At 37.8% G+C, this 12,196-nt stretch overlaps 1 protein-coding gene across 1 annotated transcript in view; it reads right to left on the bottom strand.

Annotated features, from left to right (window-relative positions):
* Positions 1–12,196, bottom strand: part of Dnah5 (dynein axonemal heavy chain 5) — a 249,501-nt gene that overhangs the window by 200,422 nt on the left and 36,883 nt on the right. Inside the window, exons 12-14 of the mRNA XM_031360281.1 lie at positions 3,748–3,855; positions 2,004–2,089; positions 1,109–1,430 (exon numbers count right to left, since the gene is read on the bottom strand). Of these exons, the coding sequence (XP_031216141.1) occupies positions 1,109–1,430; positions 2,004–2,089; positions 3,748–3,855 (516 nt within the window). The remainder of the gene's footprint in view (positions 1–1,108; positions 1,431–2,003; positions 2,090–3,747; positions 3,856–12,196) is intronic.

Genomic DNA, 12,196 nt, shown 5'->3' with positions numbered 1-12,196 from the left:
AATTTCCCTGACCTAAAGAAAGAGATGCCTATAGATAGAAAGTCTATAAGCTTATTGCCTATAAGCTACAAGAAGTTTACAGAACATCAAATAGACTGGTCCAAAAGGATATTTAGCACTTTATGCCTAATCAGTTGTATTTCCTAATAAAAGTTACACAAACTCAGCTTTTTATTTATTTAGAAATTCACTGGACACAGCTATACAACTATTACTTGTTACTTATCTACAAAGAAACACAAGTATTGGTGGACTACATCTTAATTCACTATTAATACAACCAAATAAAGCATAAGGCTTCTTCAACGAACATACTTGAATTTACTAACACATTCAGAATCTTATTCTCTCTGTGTGTATGTGTCTCTGTCTCTCTGTCTCTCTCTGTCTCTCTCTCTCTGTCTCTCCCTCTCTCTATATGCCTCTCTCTCACTGTGTGTATGTATCTGTATGTTCATATGTCTTTGTGTCTGTATGATTGTATATGTACCTTTGTGTGTGTTTACATGTCTGTGTATGTCTGAGTGTGTATATGTGTGTCTTTGTTTGCGTGTGTATTTGTGAGTGTGTGTGTCTGAGTGTGTGTATGTATAAATGTCTGTGAGGGTGTATGTGTCTATTTGTGTGTCTGTGAGTGTGTCTGTGTGTCTGAGTGTGTGTATGTGTAAATGTCTGTGAATGTATATTGTGGTGTGTGTGTATGTGAGTGTGTGTGTGTGTGTGTGTGTGTGTGTGTGTGTGTTTGCTGGGGAAAAAAACCAATGTCTCATGTGTGCTAAGCAAATTATCTACCACTAAGCTATACCCTAACCAGGATCTTACTGAATTTTTAAAGGGATAAAGAAAAGAAACCCTAACTGACAGAGTGGTGAAATGCTGTGTGGCTTTCTCACTTAGGAGATTACAAATTAAACAATGAGCTTCTACTACCTAGCTTATTATTTTTTTTCAATACTAATAAGTATTTTCTTTTATGGCTACATTATATACTTTGATTTATTAAATTCAACCAAACTGATTTATGAAATATCCCTGTCAAATGCAAGAAGAGGATTCCCTCTGCCTGTACAGTAGAAACTAATTAAGGAGCATCCAATCAGGAATTCACCTGCTGAAGCCAGGCCCTATGGTAGAGGACCTCAAACTCCAAGAGCACCTTGGCTATCCTGTTATAGCTGCGGATCACAGATTTGGCCTCCACAGTCCTCAGCACAAAGGGATGCTGCTGGAAGAGTTGCATTGGCTGCTCCAGCCTGTGGAATAGCTGCCGGGCCCACAAAATCTTCCCGGCTATAGGGGGCTGGTTGCGAGCCAAGGGAGGATCGTACTTCTGTTTTGTATACAGCTTAGAAATCATGTCGATGTCAGCCCCAAAATTCTGGAAAATTATTTGGTATTTTTCTTCAATACCAAGGTTAGGTATATTCAATCTGATTGAAACACACACAAAAAAAGGACAAAGTTTTGAATTAATGAGCATATATATATGTATTATTATACATATTATATATATATGTTATTTAATATTATTGAATTTATATATTATTATTTATAACATTTATATTATTTAATAACATTCATTTAAAAACAGTCCAAGTGAAAGCAATGGAGTACTTGTGCGGCATTTTAAAGAGCCAAATTAGTATCAATCCTTACAAGGCAAAACCACTAACCTGGGAAGAATTATGTCAAATTATTCAGACATTAGGCAGTATTATTACAGGCGGCTGCAGCCTACTTCAAAGCTAAGAGTATTCTCTACTGGCAGAGATGAAGCAAATCCCTAATCCTTCCAGGGATTAATCCTCTTCAGCCCCTGAAAACTTAAAACTTGTGACCTTGTGACTCAGACTGTGGAGAGAGGCTTTTCTTCACATTATAATTCGAAGTTATAATAAGAGTTATAATTACAATAAAAGATAAGCTATAAAAAGAAGCTAAACTGTGCTCATATTAACCCAAGTTTAGAAGACAGAGCTTGGGAAGTTATTTCAAACCTTTACCTTTCGAATTTCTTCAACGTGTTCAGAGCTTGCCTCGTGCTTGGAATCTTTTCAAATGTGATGTCCATGAACCTCTGCAGCTCATTCTAAAAACAGAACAAAACTCTATAACAAACAATGAACTAGCACTAAGATATTTTTTTTTGAGACAGTGTCATCCTATGAGACCCAAGCTAAACTCAAATTCACAGCCCTCCTTCCTCTACTGCCCAAGGGTTGAGATTAAAAATATGTATCACAGTATCGAGAAACAATGAGGATTTTCTACTTATCAACAGAAGACAAGAGAGCCACATTCTTCATGCCTCTTCTAAATCATGGGAAATTGTAGTAGAAAATTAGTAAGCTTAAAAGGGAAATAAGTGCCCAGAAGCCAAAGTGACCTAGCTGTCCTGAGAACCTCATAAGTTTTTTACTATGAATCAAATTTGTGCCTTAAAAATTGCATTAAAAAAATAGGCATAATATGTTTGTTACTGTCTACTATTCAGTTTGGATTATGATTTATATATAATGTAATCAAAATGTAATCATTTTATTGCTTCTTTTTTGTTTTGTTTTGTTTTGTTTTTTGCAAGTATTTCTTCTTATGTTAAAAAGGCGTGTTCACTCAGCAAGAATCACTTAACATTTCTCTGAAGTCACCTGGGTGGTTGGTTTCACAACACTTCCCCTCCTCAGTCAGGACAGGGCTGCAGGCTTCCACCCCTTGCCAGCAGAGCTCTCATCCCAATGACTCCCAGTCACCTGAAACCCCACATTCTTTCCCCCATATACCCTGCCTCCATTCCTTATCCCTGAGATCCGTCAGTCTACCTATTCCATCTAGAGCCTTGGGGATGTGGGTATTTTCATTCCAGTTTTATAGAGATGCAGGTTGAATTCAAGAGAGTGGATTTGTTTAAAAGACAATGTGGAAAATTACTAGTTAAGGGAAAGAGAAGTGGAAAGGGACTTTATAGTCAGAGGTCAACTAACCAGTAAACCAAATTCAGAATCAGGTTATTTTTAAGATAGGAGATGAGAGGGGCCTAGGTTGCACTTTAAATACATATATACATGGACATGTAGATATGCACACACATGTATATGAGCAAGTTAATGGACTCAGCAGGTTGTGTATATACAAACATGCATACATATATACACACACACATGTATAAACAAAAGAAGAGGTTAAAAGTTCGAGAGGGAAGGGGAGGGATCAAATGATGTAAGCATGTTACTTAGAGGGGGAGGTGCCAGGGCTGAAAGTCAGAATGGCTGGTTGGTACTGAATAAGGATGATGGGAAAGAAAGCAACTGAGAGCAAAAGGGGACCCAGCACTAAGGTCTTCAAGATCAGCTATGGCCCTGCCTTTAGAATCTGCCAGGCATAACTGACAGTTAGGTTACCTCTGATCATAATCATTACCCTATAGTAACAAAAGGAAATGCATGCCACAGCCTAATGAAGCTACAGGGTGTTTCAACAGAGGATGAAAGTTAACTTCCAAAGAACTAAGTCACAGCAGTCTGTGATTGCAAATCATTAACCAAGTCTGTATTTATGATGCTTTAATCTAGGGAACGCAGAGCCTTCAGTTAGTCATCTGAAATCACAAAACGCAGGCTGAGATTGCTGCCAGGTCTCCCTGTGATGAAGATGCCTCAGCCTTTCAAATTGGGACTGATGAGTTGGGGTAACACAGAAAGGACTAAGAGAGCGTGAGACTGTCACCAGGGACTTTACTGTGCAACCTACATGAAGCTCATTAGTCCGTTTGCAAAACTCTTCATAATCTTGGTCAAAATCCATTTCCCGATGATCTAAGAAGTTGTACTCCTTCCTTTTCATGGCGGCGACAACATCCTAAAATAGATGGAAGACACAAGACAGTCTTTCACTTTCCTCTCAGTACTCAGGACCTGGAGCCTTTAAGTACAGGACTTCATAAAATGATTCTCTCAAAGCTGTCTGCTTAAAGGAAACTGTATCTTCTACCTCTGGTTGCTTAGTGCCATTTGTTTTACACCCAGAAAAATTCTGCCATCCTTCATCAGAGGAGTCATCCAGGAAGAATTATCTCACCACACAGCTATACAGATTATTTGGACAAATATATTAAAATTAAAATCACATTTGAAAATAAGCAGGTGGTTTCTCAAAAGTTTCATGTAGTAATCACATCTGAAACAAGCTAAAAAGAAGCCCAGAGTTGAATCTAATAAAACGTCGTTTTTGTTGAAAGGCTTAAATGATCTCAAAGAATAAACAGACAAGACTTTAATAAAATAGAACTCAGATAATAAGAAAATGGGGGAGCTATGATACCCACAGAAGATATGTAACCCCCCAAATCAAATACATTAAATGAACCATCGAACACACTCTGTCACTTTCAAATGCTCTAGAATTAATGACTTCTGTTCTCCTGTACACCTACGGTCTGTGACGAGGAAAGTATAAATTAAGTGATTCATCTCCTTGAAAACACTATTACCAGAAGTTCTGTTTGCTCAGAATGATGAGCACTAATGATTTGTGATCATTCTTAACCAAGTACTAAGCCATTCTCAAACTCAGAGCCCCACACTGTTGACAGAGCATATAATTTTTATAAAGAGTTTTGAGCCTCCTTCCGCAATCTCCTCTTCAAAGTCATTTTTGCTTAGGCATCATTCAAATCTCTCAATATACAAAAAATGCACAAGCTGCTCGACTTCTGGAACTAAGTCTACTCATGAAGACAAGGCACTCTTCCTTGCTGTTCCCGTGTGGACAAGAGTATTTACATATGGAGACTGGGAGTGTGCATGTAGTATGTGATGTGTTTGAGACAAATGTGGAGAAGCTGCACTAACTTTTTCAACATGTATTCTTTTTTAACTCAATTTTGTTACTTTTTTTAAGAATTTCATTCAGCATGCTATTATTCTTCAATTTCTACATACCTCCCTTTCCAACTTCCAACTCCTTCCCACTCCCTCTCAAATTTGTGTTCTGGTCTTCTGAAATTATTACTATTAAATATGTGATGTATATGTAGCATATGTGATATGTACTTATGTACATATATATGCATATGTATATATGTATGTATGAACAGATATATATGTGTATATATGTATGTCTTATGTGTATATATATTATGTGTATATATGTATATACATGCATGTATGTGCATATATATGTATATGTATATACATGTATGTATATGTATATATTATGTATATATATGTATGTATATATCACACACCTAGAAAACCTATTTAGTGTTGTTCATGTATACCTTTGTTTAAGGCTGACCACCTGGAACTGGATAATCCATCAGGGGGCTCATCCCTGGGGCAGGCTGATTTTCTTTCGCTCAGCAACTGTTGATTGTCTATAGCTCTTCAGCTAAAGTAGAGCCTTGTAAAATCTCCCTCATCTGCACAGGTATTGTCAACTTGCCACATATTGTGGTCATTATGTGGGGCTTGTTTAGGCAGCCACATTGTTGAGACTGCCTGGGTGTGATAGCCCTGTCCTGTCTAAAAGACAGAGCAGTAAGTACCAGCCCTCTGGCCCTTACATTCTTCCCACACCTCTTCCACTGAGCCTCGGCTGTGGGGACCGCATTTGGAAGTACCAGCTGTGGCTGGAAACCCAGTGATCACTCATTCTATGGCTTATATACACAGGTGTGTTTGATAGGAGTGCATAAAAGTGCACATCTGTGCTTATCACAGTCTGCCCGTGACAGTCAGAGAACAACCATTGATAATCTGTTCTCTCTTTCTACTGTGTGCTCTGAGGACCAAACTCAGGTTGGAAGGCTTGCAAGGCAACCATCCCACTGGCTCTATATATACCTTTAACATGTATAGAAATAAAATGAATACAGATACTTACACATCACTCAAATCTTGGTGTCGAATAGTGCTTGAGATACAGTGTGTTCAACACAAACTATTTTTGCATGAAAAAAGTAAGGAAAAGGAAATATGAAAATCTACATATGAGGAAATGAGGAAAAACTGAATGCAGGCAATGGCCATGGGTATCAAAGAAGATACAGAGCTACATGATTTCTAGTTCTATTGATGAAGATGTCAGGGATATTTGGGTCTTAGTGGTATATAAGTGCATAAAACATATTTAGTACTAGAAGTGTAAAATCTAATGTGAAGCTTACAGCTTCTAACTCAAATTTCAATTCTAATTGTACATGAGTTCATTAACTTATATGACTTTGGGTCTGGTTAATTTTGGTGTGTGATGATTTTACTTATTTGTAAGTTTTTTAATAATAAAACTTATTTTTAGAAATTAAAATTTTAAAAAGAAACATAATTTTTTGGCTTTCATAATTTCTTTTTTTTTCTTTTTTTATTGAATATTTTCTATATTTACATTTCAAATGTTATCCCCTTTCCTGGTTTCCCCTCCAAAAATCTCCTATCACCACCCCACTCCCCCTGCTCACTCACCCATCCATTCCTGCTTCCTGGCCCTGGCATTACACTACATTTGGGTATAGAGTCTTCACAGGACCAAGGGACTCTCCTCCATTGATGACAGACTAGGCCATCCTCTGCTACATATGCAGCTGAAGGCATGAGTCCCATCATTTGTACTCTTTGGTTGGTGGTTTAGATCCTGGGAGATCTGGGGGTATTAGTTCATATTGTTGTTCCTCCTATGGAGGTGCAAACCCCTTCAGCTCCCTGGGTCCTTTTTCTAGATCCTCCATTAGGGACCCTGTGCTCAGTCCAATGGTTGGCTATAAGCATCCACCTCTGTAGTTCTCAGGCACTGGTAGAGCCTCTTAGGAGACAGCTATAGGAAGCTTGGGTCAGCAAGCAGTTGTTAGCATCCTCAATAGTGTCTGGGATTGGTGACTTGTATATGGGATGGAACCCGAGGTGGGGCTGTCTCTGGTTGGTTAATCCTTCAGTGTCTGTTCTGAACTTTGTCTCTGTATCTCCTCCCATGGGTATTTTGTTTCCCCTTCCAAGAAGGACCGAAGTATCCACACTTTGGTCTTCCTTCTTCTTGAGTTTCATGTAATTTATGGATTGTATCTTGGGTATTCTGAGCTTCTGGGCTAATATCCACTTATCAGTGAGTCCATACCATGTGTGTTCTTTTGTGATTGGGTTACCTCACTCAGGATGATATTCTCCAGATCCATCTATTTCCCTAAGAATTTCATGAATTCATTGTTTTTAATCACTGAGTATACTCCATTGTATAAATGTATCACATCTTCTGTATACATTCCACTATTGAGGGGTATGTGGATTCTTTTCAGCTCTGGCTATTATAAATAAGGCTGCTATGAATATAGTAGAGCATGTGTCCTTATTACATGTTGGAGAATCTTCTGGGTATATGCCCAGAAGTGGTACTGCTGGTTCCTCAGGTACTATATGTCCAGTTTCCTGAGGAACCAAGAAACTGATTTCCAGAATAGTTGTACCAGCTTGCAATCTCACCAGCAATGGAGGAGTGTTTCTTTCTCCACAACCTCTCCAGCATCTGCTGACACCTGAATGATCTTAACCATTCTGATAGATGTGAGGTGGAATCTCAGGGTTGTTTTGATTTGCATTTCCCTGATGCCTAAGAATGTTGAACATTTCTTTAGGTGCTTCTCAGTCATTTGGTATTCTTCAATTTGTTTAGATCTGTACCCCATTTTTAATAGGGTTATTTGGTTCTCTGGAGTCTAACTTGTTGAGTTCTTCATATATATTGGATATTAGCCCTCTATTGGATGTAGAACTGGTAAAGATCTTTTCCCAATCTGTTAGTGGCCATTTGTCCTATTGGTAGTGTCCTCTGCCTTACAGAAGCTTTGTAATTTTACAAGGTCCCATTTGTCAATTCTTAATCTTAGAGCATAAGCTATTGGTGTTCTGTTCAGGAAATTTTCCCCTGTGCCCATGTGCTCGAGGCTCTTCCCCACTTTCTCTTCTATTAGTGGCAGTGTATCTGGTTTGATGTGGAGGTCCACTTGGATTTGAGCTTTGTACAAGGAGATAAGAATGGATCCATTTGCATTCTTATACATGCTAACTGCCAGTTGAGCCAGCAACCATGTGTTTAAAATGTCTTTTTTTCACTGGATGGTTTAAGCTCCTTTGTCAAAGTTCAAGTGACCATAGGTGTGTGGGTTCATTTCTGGGTCTTCAGTTCTATTCCATTGATCTACCTGCCTGTCACTGTACCAATACCAAGCAGTTTTTATCACAATTGCTCTGTAGTACAGCTTGCGGTCCAGAATGGTGATTCCACCAGAAGTTCTTTTATTGTTAAGAATAGTTTTCACTATCTTAGGTTTTTTGTTATTGCAGATGAATTTGCAAATTTCTATTTCTAAGTCTGTGAAGAATTAAGTTGGAATTTTGATGGGGATTGCATTGAATCTGTAGATTGCTTTCAGCAAGATGGACATTTTTACTATATTAATCCTGCCAATCCATAAGCATGGAAGATCTTTCCATTTTCTGAGATCTTCTTTGATTTCTTTCTTCAGAGACTTGAAGTTCTTGATCTTTCACTTCCTTAGTTATAGTCACACCAAGGTATTTTATATTATTTGTGACTATTGTGAAGGGTGTTGTTTCCCTAATTTCTTTTCCATCCTGATTATCCTTTTGTGTAGAGGAAGGCCACTATTTGTTTGAATGAATTTTATATCCAGCTACTTTGCTGAAGTTGTTTAGCAGGTTTAGGAGCTCTCTGGTAAAATTTTTGGGGTCACTTAAGTATACTATCATATCATCTGCAAATAGTGATATTTTGACTTCTTCCTTTCTGATTTGTATCCCTTTGATCTCCTTTTGTTGTCTAATTGCTCTGGTTAGGAATTTGAGTACTAAATTAAATATGTAGGGAAAGAGTGGGCAGTCTTGTCTAGTCCCTGATTTTAGTGAGATTGCTTCAAGTTTCTCTCCATTTAGTTTGATGTTAGCTACTGGTTTGCTGTATATTGCTTTTACTATATTTAGGTATGGGCCTTGAGTTCCTGATCTTTCCAAGACTTTTATCATAAAGGGATGTTGGATTTTGTCAAATGCTTTCTCAGCATCTAATGGAATGATCATAGGTTGGGGTTTTTTTTAGTTTGTTTATATAGGGTTACATTGATGGATTTCTGTGTATTGAACCATCCATCCCTGCATCCCTGAGATGAAGCCTATTTATTTCATCATGATAGATGATCATTTTGATATGTTCTTGGATTCAGTTTGCAAGAATTTTGTTGAGTGTTTTTGCATCGCTATTCATAAGGGAAATTTGTCTGAAGTTCTCTTTCTTTGTTGGGTCTTTCTATAGTTTAGGTATCAGAGTAATTGTGGCTTCATAGAACAAACTGGTAGGAGTACCTTCTGTTTCTATTTTGTGGAATAGCTTGAGGAGTGTTGGTATTAGGTCTTCTTTGAAGTTCTGATAGAACTCTGCACTAAATCCATCTGGTCCTGGGCTTTTTTTGGTTGGGAGACTATTAATGACTGTGTCTATTTCTTTAGGGGATATGGGACTATTTACATAGTTTATCTGATCCTGATTTAACTTTGGAACCTGTTATCTGTCTAGAAAATTGTCCACTTCATCCAGATTTTCCAGTTTTTTTGAGTATAGGCTTTTGTAGTAGAATCTGATGGGTTTTTTTTTGGATTTCCTCAGTTTCTGTTGTTATCCTTTTCATTTCTGATCTTGTTAATTAGGATAATGTCTCTGTACCCTCTAGTTAGTCTGGCTAAGGGTTTATCTATTTTCTTGATTTTCTCAAAGAACAAACTCCTGGTTTGGTTGATTCTTTGTATAGTTCTTTGCCTCTACCTGGTTGATTTCAGCCCTGAGTTTATTTCCTGCTGTCTACTCTGCTTGGGTATATTTGCTTCTTTTTGTTTTAGAGCTTTCAGATGTGCTGTCAAGGTGCTAGTGTATGTTCTCTCCAGTTATGTCTCATAAGTTTGGGTATGTTTTGGATTCATTTTCATTAAACTCTTAAAAGTCTTTCATTTCTTTCTTTATTTCTTCCTTGGCCAAGTTGTCGCTGAGTAGAGTATTGTTCAGCTTCCATGTGTATTTGGGCTTTCTATTGTTTTTGTTGTTATTGAAGAACAGCCTTAGTCCATGGTGATCTGATAGGATGCACGGGATTATTTCAATCTTCTTGTATCTGCTGAGGCCTGTTTTGTGACCAATTATAAGTTCAGTTTGGGAGTAGGTGCCATGAGGTGCTGAGATCCTTCTGGTATAGTCTTTTGTATTAAGATAAGATGTTCTATAGATATCTGTTAGATCCATTTGGTTCATAACTTCTGTTAGCTTCTCTGTGTCTCTGTTTAGTTTCTGTTTCCATGATCTGTCCGTTGATGAGAATGGGGTACTGAAGTCTTCCACTATTATTTGTGAGGTGCAATGTTTGCTTTGATCTTTAGTAAAGTTTCTTGTATGAATGTGGGTGCCCTTGCATTAGGAGGGTAGATGTTCAGAATAGAGCGTTCTTCTTGGTAGATTTTTCCTTTGATGAGTATGAAGTGTCCTCCCTTATCTTTTTTGATAACTTTAGGTTGAAAGTTGAGTTTATTCGATATTAGAATGACTACTCCAGCTTGTTTCTTGGAACCATTTGCTTGGAGAATTGTTTTCCAGCATTTTATTCTAAGGTAGTGTCTGTCTTTATCACTGAGGTGGGTTTCCTGTATGCAGCAAAATGTTGGGTCTTGTATATGTATCCAGTCTATTAGTCTATGTCTTTTTATTAGGAAATTGAGTCCATTGATATTAAGAGATATTAAGGAAAAAAGATAGTTGCTTCCTGTTATTTTTGTTGTAAGTGATGGAATTATGTTTTTTGTGGCTATCTTCTTTTTGGTTTGTTAAAAGAAGATTATTTTCTTGCTTTTTCTAGGGTGTAGTTTCCCTCCTTAAGTTGGAGTTTTCCATTTATTATCCTTTGAGGGGCTGTATTTGTGTAGTGATATTGTGTAAATTTGTTCTTGTCATGGAATACTTTGGTTTCTCCATCTATGGTAATTGATAGTTTTGCTGGGTATAGTAGCCTGGGATGGCATTTCTGTTCTCTTAGGGTCTGTATGATGTCTGCTCAGGCTGACTTTTATAGTCTCTGGTGAGAAGTCTGGTGTAGTTCTAATAGGCCTGCCTTTATACGTTACTTGGCCTTTTTCCCTTACTGCTTTTAATATTCTTTCTGTTTTGTTCATTTGGTGTTTTGATTATTATGTGACAGGAGGAATTTCTTTTCTGATCCAATCTCTTTGGTGTTCTATAGGCTTCTTGCATGTTCATGGGCATCTCTTTCTTTAGGTTAGGGAAGTTTTCTTCTATAATTTTGTTGAAGATATTTACCGGCCCTTTAAGTTGGGAATCTTCACTGTCTTCTATACCTATTATCCTTATGTTTGGTCTTCTCATTGTGTCCTGGATTTCCTGGATGTTTTAAGCTAGGTTCTTTTTGCATTTTGCATTTTCTTTGATTGTTATGTCGATGTTTTCTATGGTATTTTCTGTGCCTTAGATTCTCTCTTTTATTTCTTGTATTCTGTTGGTGATGTTTGAATCTATGGCTCCTGATCTCTTTCCTATGTTTTCTATCTAGAGAGTTGTCTCCCTTTGTGATATCTTTATTGTTTCTACTTCTATTTTTAGATACTGGATGGTTTTGTTCAATTCCTTCACCTGTTTGACTGTATTTCCTGTATTTCTTTAAGGGATTTTTGTGATTCCTCTTTAAGGGCTTCTAACTCTTTACCTGTATTCTCCTGTATTTCTTTAAGGGAGTTATTTATGTCCTTCTTAAAATCCTTTATCAGCATCATCAGATGTGATTTTAAATCCACATCTTACTTTTCTGTTGTGTTGGGCTATCCAGCACTTGCTGTGGTGGGAGAACTGGGTTCTGATGGTGCCAAGTGGTCTTGGTTTCTGTTGGTAAGATTCTTGTGTTTGCCTTTTGCCATCTGGTTGTCTCTGGTGTTAGATGTTCTTGCTGTCTCTGGCTGGAGCTTGTTCCTCCTGTGGGTCTGTAAGCCTGTGTCAGCACTCCTTGGAGAGCAGTTCTCTCCTGGCAGAACTTGTATACAGAGGGCTCTAGAACAACTGAAGCTCTGGGTGCAGATGGCAAAGGATCCTGTCCCAGCTGCTCCCTGTTTTTGTGCCCGTGTGCTTGTGTGTTCCTCACTGCTCTGGA

This window comes from Mastomys coucha, unplaced genomic scaffold (assembly GCF_008632895.1).
Source record: "Mastomys coucha isolate ucsf_1 unplaced genomic scaffold, UCSF_Mcou_1 pScaffold8, whole genome shotgun sequence".
Taxonomy (NCBI): Eukaryota; Metazoa; Chordata; class Mammalia; order Rodentia; family Muridae; genus Mastomys; species Mastomys coucha.
Note: the sequence above shows the minus strand (reverse complement) of the source record. Positions and strands in the feature narration are given on the sequence as shown.